This window comes from Macaca thibetana, chromosome 2, assembly GCF_024542745.1.
Source record: "Macaca thibetana thibetana isolate TM-01 chromosome 2, ASM2454274v1, whole genome shotgun sequence".
NCBI classification, from domain to species: domain Eukaryota; kingdom Metazoa; phylum Chordata; class Mammalia; order Primates; family Cercopithecidae; genus Macaca; species Macaca thibetana.
The window spans coordinates 44,926,840-44,945,759 of record NC_065579.1 but is presented as its reverse complement, the minus strand read 5'-3'; the positions used below and the strand labels follow the sequence as shown (position 1 = coordinate 44,945,759).

The following is an 18,920-nucleotide window of genomic DNA, read 5'->3' as shown; positions in this document are numbered from 1 at the left end:
TCACTGCAAGCTCCGCCTCCTGGGTTCACGCCATTCTCCTGCCTCAGCCTCCTGAGTAGCTAGGACTACAGGCGCCCGCCACCGCGCCCGGCTAATTTTTTGTATTTTTAGTAGAGACGGGGTTTCACTGTGGTCTCGATCTCCTGACCTTGTGATCCGCCCGCCTCGGCCTCCCAAAGTGCTGGGATTACAGGCTTGAGCCACCGCGCCCGGCCTGTTTTGTCATTTTTAATTGAATTATATATGGCACTTTTTAACCCTGTATATTTAAAACAATACATTTTTAGATAGCTAACTATACCATTTATTTGCTTTATGATTTCTGGCTTTTCCTACCCTAAGAGTTTCAAAATATTTGTATGTAATTTTTTTTGGTTACATTTCTCACAGTAAAATTTCTAATCCTTCTGGAATTTCTTTTATTTTAGGGTAAGATGGAGTTTTATTTTTTATATACTGTATTTCCAATCAAACCATCTGTTTGATAATTTATCTAGGGAAAATTTCCTTTGATTCTTCTTTTTGTCTGTTTGTTTTATAGAGACAGGGTCTTACTCTGTCTCCCAGGCTGGAGTTTGGTGATGCAATCACCACTCACTGCAGCCTTGAACCTATGGGTTCAAAGATCCTCTCACCTCAGCCTCCCAAGTAGCTGGAACTACAGACACTTGCTGCCACACCCAGCTTACTCTTCTTTTTAATACTGTTCTTGGCCATTATTGCATATTTATTCTAGGAAAACTTTGGAATCGTTCTGTAAAATGTAAAACATTCTATAAAATGTAAAATGTAAAAAAAAAAATTTTTTTTTTTGATCAAGTCATTGGTGCTGAGGCCAGGCGCAGTGGCTCACACCTGTAGTAATCCCATCACTTTGGGAGGCCTGGGCAGGCAAATCGCTTGAGCTCGGGAATTCAAGACCAGCCTGGGCAACATCACTGGTATTTTTTCATACAAAATATATGAAAATTAATGTATGAAATTAGCATATGAAAAAGATATGAAATTAGTATGTGTGTTGGCATGTGTCAGTGGTCCCAGCTACACTGAAGCCTGAGGTGGGAGGATTGCTTGAGCTTGGGAGATGGAGACTGCAGTGAGCCAAGATCGCACCACTGCACTCCAGCCTGGGTGACAGATCGAGACCTTGTCTCAAAAAAAAATAAAAATACCCCTGATGAACAGTCACACTGAGATTTTGATTGAGGTTTTCAGATTTCTTGGAACAAATAGTTAATCTTGAGTGCACTTTAAAAATCTTATGGTTTACAGCTGTCGTTTCAGTTGAGCATGTTACTCAGTAAGAACATTCTAGATGGTGTTCATTGGTTCAGAGACCAAAACTTTTTACTCCCAAAACTCAAAGGCATGCCATTTTCTCAATAGCAGGAAAATATATTGTTACCTGTACATGTTGTAAAACTTGAATTACTGTTTCAGAAGTGATTCTATTATGTTTATACAAGGAGAGCTCCTTATGTTTTTATGTTTGAAAATTCAAAGTAATTTACTTTAATGAATGTGTAAGGCAGACTCTATTCTAAGATTCTTTCATTACACTACAAAATATAACTCCTTAGTTGCACCCATTTCAGTTCCATCTTAATGTATATTTGTTTCAGTGGTGTTCCCCTTCCTCACACACATTTATTTTTTTTCTTTCTAAAAAAATTTTTGTTCCTGATGGGACCAAGAGTTCCAACACAAACGTTTAAATAGAGGAAAAACAAATGAGAGAGCCATTAAGATCTTATAAAAGCAGATGCTTGTTAGTCGGATTTTACAAACTATTAACCCACATATTACCAACAAGAAATCTGTTTTTCAGGTTTCAGTTTCATAAATTTCTTGGCATAATCTAACATTGTAAAAATTAATATAACCAATCAGTGACTGTTTCAATGAAACTAAGTATACAATTAGGCTTTACATCATATGTTAAACCTTTCGATAACCATGTAGAAACAGCCTTTTGATGTAAATGGGCTTTTTGTTACCCATTATAGAGGAAATTGAGGTCTTGAGGAGTTAATGTCAAATGGTAGGAAGGAACTAAACTAATATTTTGAGTACCAAATGAACCAAGCATTTTATTTGGTGTTTTCTTGGAGCATATTATTTTGAATAAGTAGATTATTTCGTGACAGTAAATTTGATCAAGTCATTGGTGCATTGTATATAACCAAATTTGTCACCATATTACCAATTCTTTACTTTTTTAATTTATCTGTGATTGTTTGCTCAGTTTTTATATAGTAGAATACACAAATCCTGCTTTTTATAATTGAATAATCACTTTTCCCTGCTGCTTATCTGTAGTTGATTAAAATAAATTATCTCAAGCATTTTTCTTTGTTTTTCAGATTCCTGAATTTGACAACTTGTACCTGGATATGAATGGAATTATACATCAGTGCTCCCATCCTAATGATGATGATGTTCACTTTAGAATTTCAGATGATAAAATCTTTACTGATATTTTTCACTACCTGGAGGTGTTGTTTCGCATTATTAAACCCAGGAAAGTGTTCTTTATGGCTGTCGATGGTGTGGCTCCTCGAGCAAAAATGAACCAGCAGCGTGGGAGGCGTTTTAGGTAAAACATTTATGTTTTATTTTGGAATATTATTTAGCTTAGTAAAAATACATTATTGTAAAGATAATTGATTTAACACAATCTTCTGTTCATGTTTATTTTCTGCGTAAACTCCCCCAGAAATGGAAATATCTCAGTTTCATATTTTACCAGTCAAGTAATGAGTTAGGAACGCAGTGAGATATCCTTTCTCAAAACATATGTTGGAGGTTCTTTTGTTTGTTTGTTTCTTTCTTTGTTGAAACAGAATCTCACTCTTATCACCCGGGCTAGAGTGCAGTGGTACAGTCTTAGCTCACTGTAACCTGTATCTCCCCAGTTCAAGTGATTATCGGTGCCTCAGCTTCTAAGTAGCTGGGATTACAGGCAGGCACCACCAGATCCAGCTAATTTTTTTTCTTTTTTTTTTTTTAAGACAGAGTTTTGCTCTTGTCGCCCAGGCTGGAGTGCAATGGCACAATCTTGGCTCATTGCAACCTCCACCTCCCGGGCTCAAGTGATTCTCCTGCCTCAACCTCCTAAGTAGCTGTGATTACAGGCACCTGCCACCACTCCCAGCTAATTTTTGTACTTTTAGTAGAGGCAGAGTTTCACCACGTTGGCCAGGCTGGTCTCGAACTCCTCACCTCAGGTGATCCACCCGCCTCAGCCTCCCAAAGTGCTGGGATTACAGGTGTGAGCCACCGTTCCCAGCCAATTTTTTAATATTTTTAATAGATACAGGATTTCACTCTGTTGGCCAGGCTCATCTTGAACTCCTGACCCTTCAAGTGATCTGCCTACCTTGTCCTCCCAAAGTGCTGGGATTACAGGTGTGAGCCACCATGTCTGACCAGGTTTTGGTGTCACCTGGGGCTCTACGAATACATCACTGTAGTTACAATTCAGCAATTAGGAAGCTACTGCTGCATCTGTTAGTTCCAGAGCTACAGTGCACCTGCTAGATCTGTACTAAAAAAACTGATTCCCTGTTCCTTGCTTATCAGCACCTCCAAAGATACTGAATACTGGGATCTTCTTGTTGAAATATACGCAGACACCAGAGCTCCAGTGCCTCAATTGTGATGCAGGCATCACCACACTTCCACCTTCCAAACCTTATATGAAGGCATCTAATTGGCAAAATCTGAGTCATATCAAGATACTTAGCTGCAGGGAAGCCTGAGAACTTTTTAACCTCCCTGGTATCAGAAGGCAAACTAGAAGGAGAATGGAATGGAAGTTGAGGGCCAATGCATTATAACCACCACAAGCATTTATTAAATACTGTGCTGGTATTGAGCACTACATTTTTCCTAGAAATCCCCTAGTCAGTTTTCTGCCATTCTCTACAGTAATGACCTTCTCCATTCATAATTCCCTGTTTTACTTGTTTCTAAATCTGCCTTCTTTTATCCCCACGATGCCACTAAAATTTCCTGACAAGATTACAGCTAAATCCAGGCCGGGTGTAGTGGCTCACACCTGTAATCCCAGCACTTTGGGAGACTGAGGTGGGTGGATCACGAGGTCAGGAGTTCAAGATCAGCCTGGCCAAGGGGGTGAAACCCTGTCTCTACTAAAAATACAAAAACAATTAGCCAGGCGTGGTGGTGGGCGCCTGTAATCCCAGCTACTCAGGAGGCTGAGGCAGAGAATTGCTTAAACACGGAAGGTGGAGGATGCAGTGAGCCGAGATCACACCACTGCACTCCAGCCTGGGCAACAGAGCAAAACTACGCCTTTAAAAAAAAAAAAAAAAAAAAAAAAAAAGATTATGGCTAAATCCAAAGAATAATTCTTTCTTCAACTTACTTCATTTATCCACAGCATTTAACAATGTTGACCTTTCTTTCTTGAACTTCTCCCTTTCTTTGACCATCATGTAACCACATTCTCTCTTTGTACTTTCTTAGTTTCCTTGTCTTCTTTTGTTTCTCTGCTTTTCTTAAATATTAATGTTTCTTAAGTTTCTGTCCTAGGCTCTGAGTGATTTCATACAATGGCTTTGATTACTGTATCTCTGCTGATGACTCCAAATTTATCTTTCTGGTGGATCGCTTTCTCCTGAGCTCCTATATATCCAAATGCCTACTGAATGTCTCCTTTTGGAAACCCCAGATATACTTCAGGGTTAACATATTTAGAACTGAACTCATCTTCCCCTTAGAACAGCCTGCCCTCTGTGTTTCCTATTTCAATGAATGGCAACACCTGCCACTAGCTACCTAATCCAAAAGTCCCAAGAGTTATTTGGACATCTCGCTCTTCTCATTCCTCACATCCAATCCTCTTTATCCAGTCTCAGATTTGTCACATCTATGTACTTTTCATCTTTAATGCTACGATCTCAGCCTAGACTACCATTATCTTAATCTAGATTACTTCAATAGTCTTACCTTATTCCTGTCCCGTTTTCTTTATTGCATCCAGATTAAACATTATGGCTGTTTAATTTTCTGCCTCCCCACTAGAATGTAATCTCTGAGAACAGAAATAATTTTTTTTTTTTTTTTTTGTGGAGAGTGTTGCTCTGTCTTGCACAGGCTAGAGTGCAGAGGTACGATCTCAGCTCACTACGGCCTCTGCCTCCCAAGTTCAAGCGATTCTCCTGTCTCAGCCTCCCGAGTAGCTGGGACTACAGGCACACACCACCACACCGGGCTGATATTTTTTTGTATTTTTAATAGAGGCGGGGTTTTGCCATGTTGGCCAGGCTGGTCTCAAACTCCTGACCTTAGATGATCCACCTGCCTCGGCCTCCCAAAGTGCTGGGATTACAGGCGTGAGCCACCACACATGGCCAAGAATAATTTCTCTTTTGTTATATCCCAAGACCTTGTGACATAACAACATTGAATAATCGTTTGGTCAGCCAAAGAAGGAAGGGAAGAAAAGAGGAAAGAAGACATTGCAGATAATACAAATGAGTTGGTATCCTCAGAGTTTTTGTTATGTTAAAGAGGTTGGTAGAGAGAGGTTAAACATGAAGAAGAGTTTGTTCATCACAGAAATAGAATTCTGTGGGGCACAGTAGATGAAGCTGGTAGCAAAGCTGTAGAAACTACACTCAAAGTAGAGCTTCCTAACTTGTATGCCATGTGGCATGCTGGTATGCTGCAAAGGGGTTACAGTAGAAGTCAGACAGGTAGTAGGACACCCATATTCAAATACCAGGTTTGCCTGACTGTAAAACTCAGGTTCTTTCTAGTAAATTCTGTTGCCTCAAAAGTGTGATGATTTGACAGTTGATTTCATTAATGTCATTAGGCTTTCATTTTAAATGTTTTTAGGAAACACAGAGATAGGTATTTCAGTTTTATAATTGTATTTTTATATAATCTTAGGGATAATTTTAATGATCTTAAAAGTATACATTAAATGATTAAGGTCATTAAATGTCATTATCATTAGATGTAGTATATATAAAATGAACATTTAAAGCTATATTTTGCTCTTATTTTTAGAATGAATTTGCTATATATTTGTGACAATAATTATGTTTTTAACATTCTGTTAAAATGTCCTACTTTTGTATTCCTAATCTGAAAAATTCAATTTTTTTTTTTTTTTAAATGAGACAGGGACTCACTTTGTCACACAACCTGGAGTGCAATGGGTACAATCATCACTCATTGCAATCTCGAGCTCCCGGGCTCATGGGGTCCTTTTGCCTCAGCCTCCCAATTAGCTGAGACTATAGGCACATGCCCCTGTACCTGACTAATTTTTTTTATTTTTGTAGAGATGGGATCTTCCTTTGTTGCCCAAGCTGGTCTTGAACTCCTGGACTCAATTATTCTTCCCACCTTGGCCTCCCAAAATATTGGGGTTATAGGCGTGAGCCACTGCGCCTGGCCTGAAAAATTCAGTTCTTTAAATAAACAAAACAAGCCTGAGGCTCATTTTTATCATTCATAATCATTTCAAAACTTGGGCGTTTTGAACCTTAAAACTGGTGAATTGCCATTTTAGGTATAAAGGCACCTACATAGCAGTTTATATAAAGATCTTCACTTTTTTTCAGAAAACTTAAGGTGCTTTTTTCCCTTAACCTTTAAGGTCAGCAAAGGAGGCAGAAGACAAAATTAAAAAGGCAATAGAGAAGGGAGAAACTCTTCCTACAGAGGCCAGATTTGATTCCAACTGTATCACACCAGGTAAATTCACTGGGAGAAAAATTGTGACAGAATTGAAATATAAATTGAAAACTTGGTTTTTAAATGAATTTTACTTTCTGTGCTCTATTTATTTTGGCCTTAGGGTACCATTTACTGTATTCTCCCACTTACGTTTGCTCATGAGATGGTTTGGTCACCTTGGTCATAAATACTCCTACAAAAACTGTAGAGATTTTCAAATGTAGATAAATTAGAGCACATATGGACAGGAATCTCCCAGGTGTACAGAATTGCAGACCTTGAAGAAACTTATGTTTGTATATCTTTCTGTCCTAATCCTGCCATTTATTTATGTTAAAACAGACTCAGTGAGGTTGTAGCTTATCAAGTTGATGTAGCTATATTATGGTAGTGAGAGTAAGGAACTGATTCTCCGAGTCCAGTGCACTTACTACTCTGCTTCTCAAAATTGATTAAGATTTTTATGACTTTAAGGAAAATGAATTTATCAGTATTATGTTTAATTTTGTATGCAGCAGCATACTCTATACTTCTACAACCTTTGTCTAACGTCATTATAATTCTTTACTTCGAATGAAAATCTTAAAATCTAACTTTCTTATTAGTTCTTTACTAACAGTGGTAATTTGCTCTTTCTTTAAGTGCATTGGTCACACGTTGCTCAGTTTAACAACGGTTTTATCCTGATTGTGGTTTTAGACTGTATTGCTTTTGACTATTGACCTTTCCCAAAATGTAATCATTGTAGACTCAGGTTCCAAATTAGTAATAATTTTTCAGAGTAATAATTTCAGTAGTAATATTATTATTATTATTGACAATCTGATTTAAGCTGCAAGCCTTAAAAAAAAAAAAAAAAAAAACTTCAGAATTCAGCAGAAGAAATAGAAGGTTGAGGTTCATTAGAGAGTTCAAACTCAGCCCTTATATGAAAATTCCTGAAGCACAGTGCTGAGTCACTAGTAAAATTCCTTGACTTTCCCTATGTGACACTGATTTTATTTAGGGGGACTAGTGACATTAGAAACAGTTGTGATATTTGCAAGGAAAAGGTACATTACTTGTTTTTCAGGATAAGCAAGAGAGCTTTTGACCTTCTTTGGAGATCCTATACCTACCTAGCTATTCCCTGCATGCTCAGATTCAGTTATGTGTTGTCACTGAGAACTTAAATGTTTTTATGTCTTTCTTAGATTAACCTTTTTAAAACTTATTATTTTTAGGAACTGAATTTATGGCCAGGTTACATGAACATCTGAAGTATTTTGTAAATATGAAAATTTCCACAGACAAGTCATGGCAAGGAGTTACCATCTACTTCTCAGGCCATGAGGTTATTATCTTTTTATTTAAAGAGTTTTAAAAAATTATTTAATATTCTCAAGCGTACCATATTACTGCATTTTTAAAAACATTTTATTTAGACTCCTGGAGAAGGAGAGCATAAAATCATGGAATTTATCAGATCCGAGAAAGCAAAGCCAGATCATGATCCAAACACCAGACACTGTCTTTATGGTTTAGATGCTGACTTGGTAGGTATAATTTTTATTATTATAAACTTACGCATAGATAGTTAAATATCTAAGAGATTTCATTTTGTACAGGAAGCTTACTGGCTGTGGCAACAAATATTGGAGACATAATAATAATTGCTACTTCTATCATTACCAAAGTTCTAAAAATCATTGGAAAATGAGCTTTTTAGCCATAGTTTATGACCAACAGGTCTCTCTAATTAGTCTACAGATGTGACTAATCCTAGTGCTGTGAATATTTTGCCGTGAATACTTTGTCGAGGTCAGAGAAGTGGGGCTGCCTTTTCACCCTCAGGCTTAATACATGGTTTTTGATACCTCCTGATCTGAAAACTCCATGTTCCAAGTACCTTTACTAGACTTTTATTTATTATGGAAATTTTCAAGCATAAACAAAAATAGAAAAGGTAATGTAATGAACATCCTATGCCCTTCATCTGACTTAAATAATTTTAAATTTCTACCCCTAATCATCTGTCTCTTCTCTCTCCTACCCGCTCCCCGCCCGATTATTAAAGCAAATCCTAAACATTTTATCATTTAATTTATATATGTTTCATAATGTTTCTTTAAAGGATTAGGGTTTTGTTTTTGTTTTTTTTTTTAGAAAAAAATACATAACCACAATGCCATCATCCCACGTAAAACAAATTAACAACCCGTTCTTTATATAGAAATAACCAGTTAGTATTATCATTTCCCTGATTGCCTCATAAATGTTTCATTTTGTTCTTGTTTGAATCACATGAAATAAACAGTATGCAAGTACATGGCATTTGATTGGTATGTCTCAACAGACTGTTGACTTACTTGGTAATAGAATACTGTGTGAGAGGCCGGGCATGGTGGCTCATGCCTGTAATCCCAGCTCTTTGGGAGGTCGAGGTGGCCAGATCATCTAAGGTCAGGAGTTCAAGACCAACCTGGCCAACATGGCTAAACCGCATCTCTACTAAAAAATACAAAAATTAGCCGGGCATAGTGGCAGGTACCTGTAATCCCAGCTACTCTGGAGGCTGAGGCAGGGAGAATTGCTTGAACCTGGGAGGTGGAGGTTACAGTGAGCCAAGATCGCGCCACTGCTCCAGCCTGGAGTCCGTCAAAAAAAAAAAAAAAAAAAAAAGAATACTATGTGAGAAAATTAACTGAAAGTGCCCTTTTCAATTTTTTTTGTTTTTCCTCTGACTTTTCATATACCTGGGCTATCCTGGTCTCCAAAAGAGTCCTGCATTCTTTGGTCATAGAAAAGCTGCTACCTCTAATTTCTAACCAGTTCCCCCACGGCAAGTAGAAATATGTGAAACCAAGAGGAGACTTTTGGGATTTGGAGGAATAGGAAGAGGAGAGGGGATAGGGGATAGGGTAATGGTTATGAAAAGCATGTGAGCTAAGGTGAACATATTTTTCTTAGAAAAGTACACTTTATCCCATTCATAACCTACAAATAGATCATGTTTTGTTATTTGTTTATTTAATGTGCTAATTGTTTCTTATTCTTCCTTGTGTAGAATTGTTTTTTAATTGCTTTTGTGAACCTAATATTATTAAAAATAGGAGAACAGAAACGTTTCTTCATCATTTTTCAACAGATTATGCTTGGATTAACAAGTCATGAGGCACATTTTTCTCTCTTAAGAGAAGAAGTTCGATTTGGTGGCAAGAAAACACAACGGTAAATGATATAGCATGTATGTTGGAAGAAAGAAATTATGCCTGGATAGTAATTCTTTAACAGATATATGATTTGTAAATACTTTCTCTCATTCTGTAGGTTGCCTTTTCACTACATTGATAGTGTCCTTTGATGCACAAAAGTTTTTAATTTTTGTTACAATCCAACTCATCTGTTTTTCTTTTTTTTAAGAGTTTTTAAGTTTTAACTTTTATGGTTAGATCTTTGATTCATTTTGAGTTAATTTTAGTGTGTGGTGTAAGGTAAGAGCCCAACTTCATTCTTTTGCATGTGGATATCCAATCTGCCTTGCGCCATTTGTTGAAAAGACCAGCCTTAAATGGACTAGATCTCAGCGGTTTCTTATATCTACTATATGTTATTTAGGACTTCTTAATTCTGAGAATCCTTCCACAGAATACATAATGTAAACCAATTGTTTTGAACTTTAACATGTGTTATCTATTATCATTGCAGTTGTATTTTTTGCTTTGTTACCCTTCATCTTTCATATAAATTGTATGCCTTAATTACAAGGCCTATCTTCTGATGATAATTTTGATTTAAGCTTTGTTACGTTTTTAAGCTGGGACCTTAAAAATACAATTCACTGTATCTTGATCATCTGACTAATTCCAGGGTATGTGCTCCAGAAGAAACTACATTTCACCTTCTACACTTGTCTTTAATGAGAGAGTATATTGATTATGAGTTTTCAGTATTAAAAGTAAGTATTAATAAAGCCATGGACCAAGGATTTCCGTTGCAGCAATTTTCATTGCATTTGACTTTGTTCTCCATTTTACTGTAGGAAAAGATCACATTTAAATATGATATTGAAAGGATAATAGATGATTGGATTTTGATGGGGTTTCTTGTTGGTAATGATTTTATCCCTCATCTACCTCATTTACATATTAATCATGATGCACTGCCTCTTCTTTATGGAACGTATATTACCATCCTGCCAGAACTTGGGGGTAAGAAGAATTTAATGATCTCTCGAGGATACTTTAATTTAGTACCATCTCACCCTAAAAATGTGACTTAGTTTAGTAGATTATTGCATGCACAGCTAAAATAGAAAAACATTGAGAAATTATTTTGGTCTAAGGTGCTAACCTCTGAGGTTGTCATTTTCAGTGATTCACGGGGAAAGAAAGTGAACAGAGTTAATGAACCTCACTTATTGATAGCTAACTGATCTTTGTCTTTATTTTTTATTATTTATTTATTTTTGGGACGGGGTCTTGCTCTATTGCCCAGACTGGAGTGCAGTCTCTGCCTTGTGGGTTCAAGCTATGCCTGTGCCTCAGTCTCCTGAGTAGCTGGGATTACAGGCGTGTGTCACCACGCCCGGCTAAGTTCTGTATTTTTAGTGGAGATGAGGTTTTACCATATTGACCAGGCTGGTCTCAAACTTCTGGCCTCAAGTGATCACCTGCCTTGGCTTCCCGAAGTGCTGGGATTACAGGCATGAGCCACCACACCCGGCCTAGTCTTTGCCTTTAATTTCTTAAGAAAGCCAGCGTAATTTATTGGTTTTACCTTTTTCATATTTAAGCATAGAAATTCAATTTTTTTGAATAGATATGCATCTGAGTGTTTAATATGAAGCAGTGATTTTTCAGTGAAAACAGAAAATTGACAAGCATAGTGATACTGAATAAAACAGACCACAGGGTAGCAGGACATCAGTCCTTAAGTTAACATATCAAATTGAATGATCTAGATATATTATAGAACATATTTAATTAATTGTTACCAAATGTTGGATGATTATTCTGTGGAACCTGGAATTTCTTATATTTGGCTTCAATACTTACATGTTGCATATTATAGTAGCATAAAATTCATAGAAACTAGGGCCAGTTTGTATATAGTCCAACACTGTTTTTTCTTGATTAGTACTGTAGAACGTGAACATTCAACATTTTGTAGAAAGAATTTTGTGGAATTGTTTACAAAAAATGTCAACTTTTAGTACAGATTTAAATTTTTGTTTCTTTTAGGTTATATAAATGAAAGTGGGCATCTCAACTTACCTCGATTTGAGAAATACCTTGTGAAACTATCAGATGTAAGTAGCTAGAAATTTTTGTTTTCCTTTCGCAGAGTAGCTATCAGTGGTCAGTCACCAATTACGTAATAACATAAGAAAGGGGTTTTATCATTCTATTCCAGTTGCTCATTCAGTATAGACACTTTTACCTAAATTAATTTTATTTTTATTTGCTTTCTATTTGTATTTTTAGAGTCACACATGAGGTTTCCCACATTTACAAAAGAGTAACATTCTCCAATTTCGTATACCCCAGTAGTAGTCACTGTTATAAGTTTGATTTGTATTTTTCTAGATATACTTAAATTATTTTAAAATAAATTTAAATATTTTTGTACAGTTTGATCGGGAGCACTTCAGTGAAGTTTTTGTGGACCTAAAATGGTTTGAAAGCAAAGTTGGTAACAAGTACCTCAATGAAGCAGCAGGTGTAGCAGCAGAAGAAGCCAGGAACTACAAGGAAAAGAAAAAATTAAAGGTGTCTATTTTTTTAGGTGTCCTTTCATTATTTTAACTGTAACGGCAAAAATTATATTCTTTGTTTCTCATTTTTCTTCTTATGATTTGGGATTGCCTCGTTTTATTTCTGTTTCTTCCTCTCTATAGGCATTTCAGAAATTGGTTTCTTTTTTTCTGTTAGCTTCTATCACTTAACCAGGTCTTCAATAATCAGTTTCTTATTTTTACTGTTGAAGAGGTACATTGTGTTTTATGTTAATAAATGTGGAAGACATTTCTAAACATGAAAGCCCAGAAAATTATTTATCTTTTTTAAAAAATGATTTAAAACATGTTATTAAAAATAGTTATTTAAGGCCAGGTACAGTGGCTCACACCTGTAATCCCAGCACTTCGGGAGGCAGAGGTGGGTGAATTACCTGAAGTCAGGAGTTTGAGACCAGCCTGACCAACATGGCGAAACCCCATCTCTACTAAAAAAACAAAAATTAGCTGGGTGTGGTGGCGGGCACCTGTAGTCCCAGCTACTTGGGAGGCTGAGGCACAAGAATCGCTTGCACCTGGGAGACAGAGGTTGCAGTGAGCCAAGATCAGGCCACTGCACTCCAGCCTGGCTGATAGAGTGAGACTCTGTTTCAAAAAAAAAGAAAAACAATTATTTAAAACCTGACAGGGAGGATACCATGATCATGAGGGTGGTTTTCCCAGGGCGAGATTTATCCATTGCACTCTGGATGTGCTGATGCCCTGCGATTTCGCCAAATGTGGGAAACTCAACTGCATGACTTATGGTAGTGGAGGACTGCATTCATGCTTTCCCCTGGCAATTTTTTTTAATTAAAAAAAAAAATTGTTATTTTAAAACAATGGACTAGTTTTTAAAATGTGGATATTTATAGCATTTAATGATATGAGATATTAACTAGATCAGTGATTTTTCTCTAGAAATGATTTACATATAAAATACAATAGTCTAACAGTAATGGCAAAAACCACAATTACTTTTGTGCAAACTTAATAGCACAGTATCTAGTAAATGTTATGTGCTTAATAAATGAATAATAGAATCAATTAGAATATGATAGTGCCCTGCAAAACATCTCTGATAATCTCCAAAGAGTGTCTTGTGTTAACTTGAAAAGTAAACCTCTTGTGAAAATTCCTCAGCCTCTCCATAATTATTGGATTCTGTTGTTGTTTGTTTGTTTGTTTTTTTGGAGATAGTGTGTCGCTCTGTCACCCAGGCTGGTGTGCAATGGCACAATCTTGGCTCACTGCAACCTCCACCTCCTGAGTTCAAGCGATTCTCCTGCCTCAGCCTCCTGAGTAGTTGGGATTAGAGGTGTGCACCACCACCCAGCTAATTTTTATATTTTTTTAGTAGAGACGGGTTTTCACTATGTTAGTAATGCTGGTCTCGAACTCCTGACCTTGTGGTCCGCCCACCTCGGCCTCTCTTAAGTGCTGGGATTACAGGTGTGAGCCACCGCGCCCGGCCACGATGCTGTTGAGTTTCTTACTGTCCTCACTGTACTGGTTCTATTTAGGTTCAAACCTAACGACTCTTGCTCCAGGAGGGGCAACTGACCTTGTTTTCTGTAGTGTAGTCCTTCTCCCTACTTAGCTCCTCCTCACTGAAACTTGGCAGCAGTCAGTCTGCATTCCACTGGTTTTTGTGTGTGGTGGTTTTTTTTTTTTTTCTTTCTCCCCTAAGAAAACACGTTCTGCAACTTTTTGGGAACCTGTACACACAAAACTTACCTGTCAGTAATCCCTGGTTTCCCCACCACAATTTGGTCCTTAAACTTCACCAGTCTTCCAGCCATATGCAGCTAACTTTAGAGACACTGTACAGGAATAGCCCAGACACAGGAAGTTTGTAGAGGCCATAAGTTGGATGAAAGAAAGGAAATGGGGATAAGGGAGTAGGAAGAACTAAAGAGAGTCATTGGCAGTAGATAGGAACTATCAGAGAATAGAGGAGAGAAAGGATTGAGATCACAAGGGAGGAAAAACAGGTGGGCAGGATATGAAGGATGTTATAACATGGAAGAACTATAGAAAAGCAAATGGGTGCATGGAAGAGAAATAACATCTTATTTTGAAATGTATCTTACCATTCATTTTATGTTGATTTACAATTTATAGGGCCAGGAAAATTCTCTGTGTTGGGCTGCTTTAGACAAAAATGAAGGCGAAATGGTAACTTCTAAGGGTAAGGACGAAGTATGTGTTTTGATATGTTACTACTTTGACAGGATAGTTGTACCTTTTCTTTATTATTACGAATTTTGGGTGGAACAGATTTCTGTGATAGCTTATAAGCATCAACTTGGATATGCATTTATCAAATCATTAGGTGGAAAAACAGGCTATTCATAATTGTCAGTCACTATCTTTCTTTTTTCCCAGATAATTTAGAAGATGAGACTGAAGATGATGACCTATTTGAAACTGAGTTTAGACAATATAAAAGAACATATTACATGACGAAGATGGGGGTTGACATAGTATCTGAGTACGTTTTTGCCAATGCTTTTATTTTAAAATAGAAAAAATCAGATTTTACAGTTATTCAGAAAACAACGTAATTTTGATAAAGTAGTGGGAGAAAAAGGATTTTTTGGTTTCATTAATTATTGTGTATGTTTCAACTAATCTGGTTTTGAAGAAGATGGTATTAATTCTGACTTGTATTATATTACTGTGATAAAAATTGCTGAAGAGAAAATGATCCTTACATATAAGGATTTTTGTTACAAAGTTGTTTATAATAGTAAAAAATTAGAAATAATCGAAATGTCCAGTAAGAAGGTACATCATAATTGGCCACTGCTTCTTCATTACAGTCACCATCTCTGTCACCTCTTCCATCTCCAGAATCTGCAGAACTGCTAAACTGGTAGTTGCAGAAAGTTCATAGCAATTTGGAAGGATGCTTACAGTACATTATTAAGTACAAATTGTAAAGGAAAGACATGAAATCCTACATACAGTATGCTCTCATTAACACTTAAAAAAACCTAGATACAGAAAAAAGACCGAAACACTACAAAATGTAAAAGTGATGGTTATAAGATGATAAAAATGCTGTTCTTCATTATCCAGATTTTCACTCATGAGGAAATAGTTCTTTTATAATAAAAAAGCAATTATTTTTCATGATAAAAAACATACCTCCCAGAAATACGTAGTTATGGAATTTTTAAGTGAATCCTTTTGCCTTTAGCCCAGGGCTCTGTTTTGTTTTGTTTTGATGATTTGAAGACTTATTTTACCCAAACTTAGAAGATGGCATTGGTTTTTGACAAAGAAAGTATTAGAGGGAATATTGTTCACATACAGCACTTCTGAATGTGTTCTAGCTTCTGTAACCAAATTTTAAGATCTTCCTGATTTGCTCCTTTGCTTCTCTGAGATATCATCCCATATAAAGAAGATTCCCATCCCTTTCTCCCGTCTCACCCCCACTATTTAAGAGAGTGGTAGTGTCACTATGGAAAGCTTCATTGGGTAAATCTTCAAACCAAAGTTGTGGTACATTCAAAGCTTCATTGGGTAAATCTTCAGACCAAAGGAGTAGTACATTAACTGAGTAAATATGAATAACAGGTTTATCTATTTTGATAGTTGGTTTAGGAAAACTATAATATAACAAGATGGAATTTTAAAAAATATTTTGGAGTTTTTAGGATTATAATTTTTAGCTATAAATAGCTAATTCATTGATTACATAAATCATCTGAGGTAAAATGTATCAGCAGATAACATGCTCTAAAGACACTGGCATATCTTCAAAAAATATGTTATAATGAAAATATTCTATTTTCAGTGACTTTCTGGCTGATCAAGCTGCATGTTATGTTCAGGCAATACAGTGGATTTTGCACTATTACTATCATGGAGTTCAGTCCTGGAGCTGGTGAGAGAATAAAAACAAAAATAAAGTTTTGTCTTTTTATAATGATTCATTCTACTAGAGTCTTATTTAGGGAGCACTTCCTTTTATTTCTACTTATGGTAGTTTTTTTTTTATTTTTTTGAGACAGAGTCTCACTCTGTTGCCCAGGCTGGAATGCAGTGGCATGAATGATCTTAGCTCATTGCAGTCTCCGCCTCCTGGGTTCAAGCAATTCTTCTGCCTCAGCCCCCTGAGTAGCTTGGATTACAGGCATGCGCCACCACGACTGGCTAATTTTTATATTTTTATTAGAGATGGTGTTTCTTCTTGTTGGGCAGGCTAGTCTTGAACTCCTGACCTCAGGTGATCCACCCACCTCGGCCTCCCAAAGTGCTAGGATTACAGGCCTGAGTTACTGTGCCTGGCGTCTACTTATGGTAATTTTTTTAAAAGTTCCATACAACCAGGTTTAAGTGAAATATAGGTAATGTCTTCTCCAGCCCTAGCAGAAGGCTCACAATAAGAGGTCTTGGTTAATGTAAAGATTTAATGTTCTCTATCAAGGTTAGTCAAATTTAACAAAGTCTTGATAATTACTGGGTTTGAATGATGGTTATGTGAGGGTATTCATTATATTCTCTTTACATTTTTTGTGTTTGCTAAAGAATTCTCTATCAAGAATAATTACTGAAGTGTTCAGGTGCAGTGGCTCACGCCTCTAATCCCAGCACTTTGGGAGGCCAAGGTGGACAGATCACTTGAGTTCGAGAGTTTGAGACTAGCCTGGCCAACATGGTGAAACCCCATCTCTACTAAAAATACAAAAATTAGCTGGGCATGGTGGTGTGCCTCTGTAGTCCCAGCTACTTGGGAGGCTGAGGCAGGAGAGCTTGAACTTGGGAGGTGGAGGCTGCAGTGAGCTGAACTGAGGTCTCACTGCTGCACTCCAGCCTGGGCAACAGAACAAGACTCTGTCTCTTAAAAAAAAAAAAAAAGAATAATCACTGAAGAATGGGCTTACTTGTATGACAGGCTAGAAAGTGAAGAAGAAAAGAGAAAGGAGTTATTTTCTTTCTTTCTTGTTCTGTCACCGAGGCTACGGTGCAGTGGTTCAGTCTTGGCTCACTGCTGCAACCTCCCCTTCCCGGGTGCAAGCAATTATCGTGCCTCAGCCTCCCAATTATTTGCTTTTACTGGAAATAGTAATAGTTTTATTTCTCTGTTTCCTATTCTAGCAAATCTCATCTGCATTCTCAGACCATCCACCAAAGTAGAAAAATAAAAAACCAAACAATGATACAGTGAATACTAGAGACTTTTAGGTGATAACACAGCTCCATTTGGTTTGGTTTTGTTCAAAGCACCTGTGCTAGGCTTTGTTTCAGAGCCATCTAGCAATACAAACCAATGCAAAATAACGTGACATTAATTATGGTTTTACTTAATAAAGCCTTTGAAAAAAGTTTTATAATCACCTGATTCTTAGGGCCTCCCTGAGGAGCATCTCATGAAGAAAATCCTTGATTTGCCATTTTTAAAATAGTGTGAATGTAAGTTATTCCTATTGTAACTTACATTAAGGCCAAGCACATAAAAAGCATGCTCTCACATAATCTTCACAACTATTTAAAGTAAACATTGTTTTCTCCCTTTTACAGATGAAGAAATTGAGGCTCTGAAAGGTTAAGAAAGGTTAGGTACCATCCTGGCGAACACCGTGAAACCCCGTCTCTACTAAAAAATACAAAAAACTAGCTGGGCGAGGTGGCGGGCGCCTGTAGTCCCAGCTACTCGGGAGGCTGAGGCAGGAGAATGGCGTAAACCCGGGAGGCGGAGCTTGCAGTGAGCTGAGATCCGGCCACTGCACTCCAGCCCGGGCTACAGAGCGAGACTCTGTCTCAAAAAAAAAAAAAAAAAAAAAAAAGGTTAGGTAATCTTCCTAAAGATTATAAACCCAAGAATCAAGTCAAAGCCTGTCTGATTCCAAAGTCTATCCATTTTCTATTCCACATGGCATTTGGCCTCCTAAACTTCCCCATTTTTTTTGAAATGTATGCCATAATTATGGAATACAAAAATATTTCAATTTTTTTGGTATCCGGAGTCAAACATGACGAGCATATTGAAATTTTTAAAAATTGTTTGTTCAAAGCTTTATAAAATATTTATACCTGTAATTAAGATAAGAAGGTAATAAAAACAATTAGTGTATGTGATCGATACACGGTTTCATCCTTATCACAAATACAATAATAAGCATGCTAATTCAAAGATAAAAGTTCTTAGATCTGACTGGTAATGGCCAGATAAGCTCAGACTCACTTTTCTTCCTCTCCTTGTGAGCTTTTACCAGAACATTCAACTGTTTCCAGCCTCTTGCTTAAATGATCCAGGCTCAAGTGACCAAACTGAAAGTCTTCTGACTGCCTCATTATTTCTGGTTCAATCTATTGATTGGAAGATTCACAATCAACATTTTGAGAATTAAAAAAAGCAAAAAAGCCTTACATTATACATGTTTTTCAATTATCTGATTCATCATTCATCCCAATTTCAGAAATGTGAAACCAC

The 18,920-nt window shown here is 36.9% G+C and overlaps 1 protein-coding gene and 1 non-coding gene across 6 annotated transcripts in view; both read left to right on the top strand.

Moving 5' to 3' along the window:
- Nucleotides 1-18,920, top strand: part of XRN1 (5'-3' exoribonuclease 1) — a 137,188-nt gene that overhangs the window by 7,100 nt on the left and 111,168 nt on the right. For 4 of the 5 annotated variants that reach the window (XM_050778105.1, XM_050778107.1, XM_050778106.1 and 1 more), the window contains exons 2-13: nucleotides 2,364-2,596; nucleotides 6,638-6,735; nucleotides 7,941-8,050; nucleotides 8,142-8,252; nucleotides 9,845-9,927; nucleotides 10,567-10,654; nucleotides 10,739-10,907; nucleotides 11,940-12,007; nucleotides 12,330-12,467; nucleotides 14,597-14,663; nucleotides 14,861-14,966; nucleotides 16,281-16,370. In XM_050778105.1, the coding sequence (XP_050634062.1) occupies nucleotides 2,364-2,596; nucleotides 6,638-6,735; nucleotides 7,941-8,050; nucleotides 8,142-8,252; nucleotides 9,845-9,927; nucleotides 10,567-10,654; nucleotides 10,739-10,907; nucleotides 11,940-12,007; nucleotides 12,330-12,467; nucleotides 14,597-14,663; nucleotides 14,861-14,966; nucleotides 16,281-16,370 (1,361 nt within the window). Of the gene's footprint in view, nucleotides 1-2,363; nucleotides 2,597-6,637; nucleotides 6,736-7,940; nucleotides 8,051-8,141; nucleotides 8,253-9,844; nucleotides 9,928-10,566; nucleotides 10,655-10,738; nucleotides 10,908-11,939; nucleotides 12,008-12,329; nucleotides 12,468-14,596; nucleotides 14,664-14,860; nucleotides 14,967-16,280; nucleotides 16,371-18,920 lie in introns of those variants that run through there. The other variant, XM_050778109.1, reaches the window with a different exon arrangement.
- Nucleotides 13,104-13,271, top strand: LOC126949575 (U1 spliceosomal RNA). Its single transcript, XR_007723849.1, has one exon. It is a non-coding gene; the product is annotated as a U1 spliceosomal RNA (small nuclear RNA).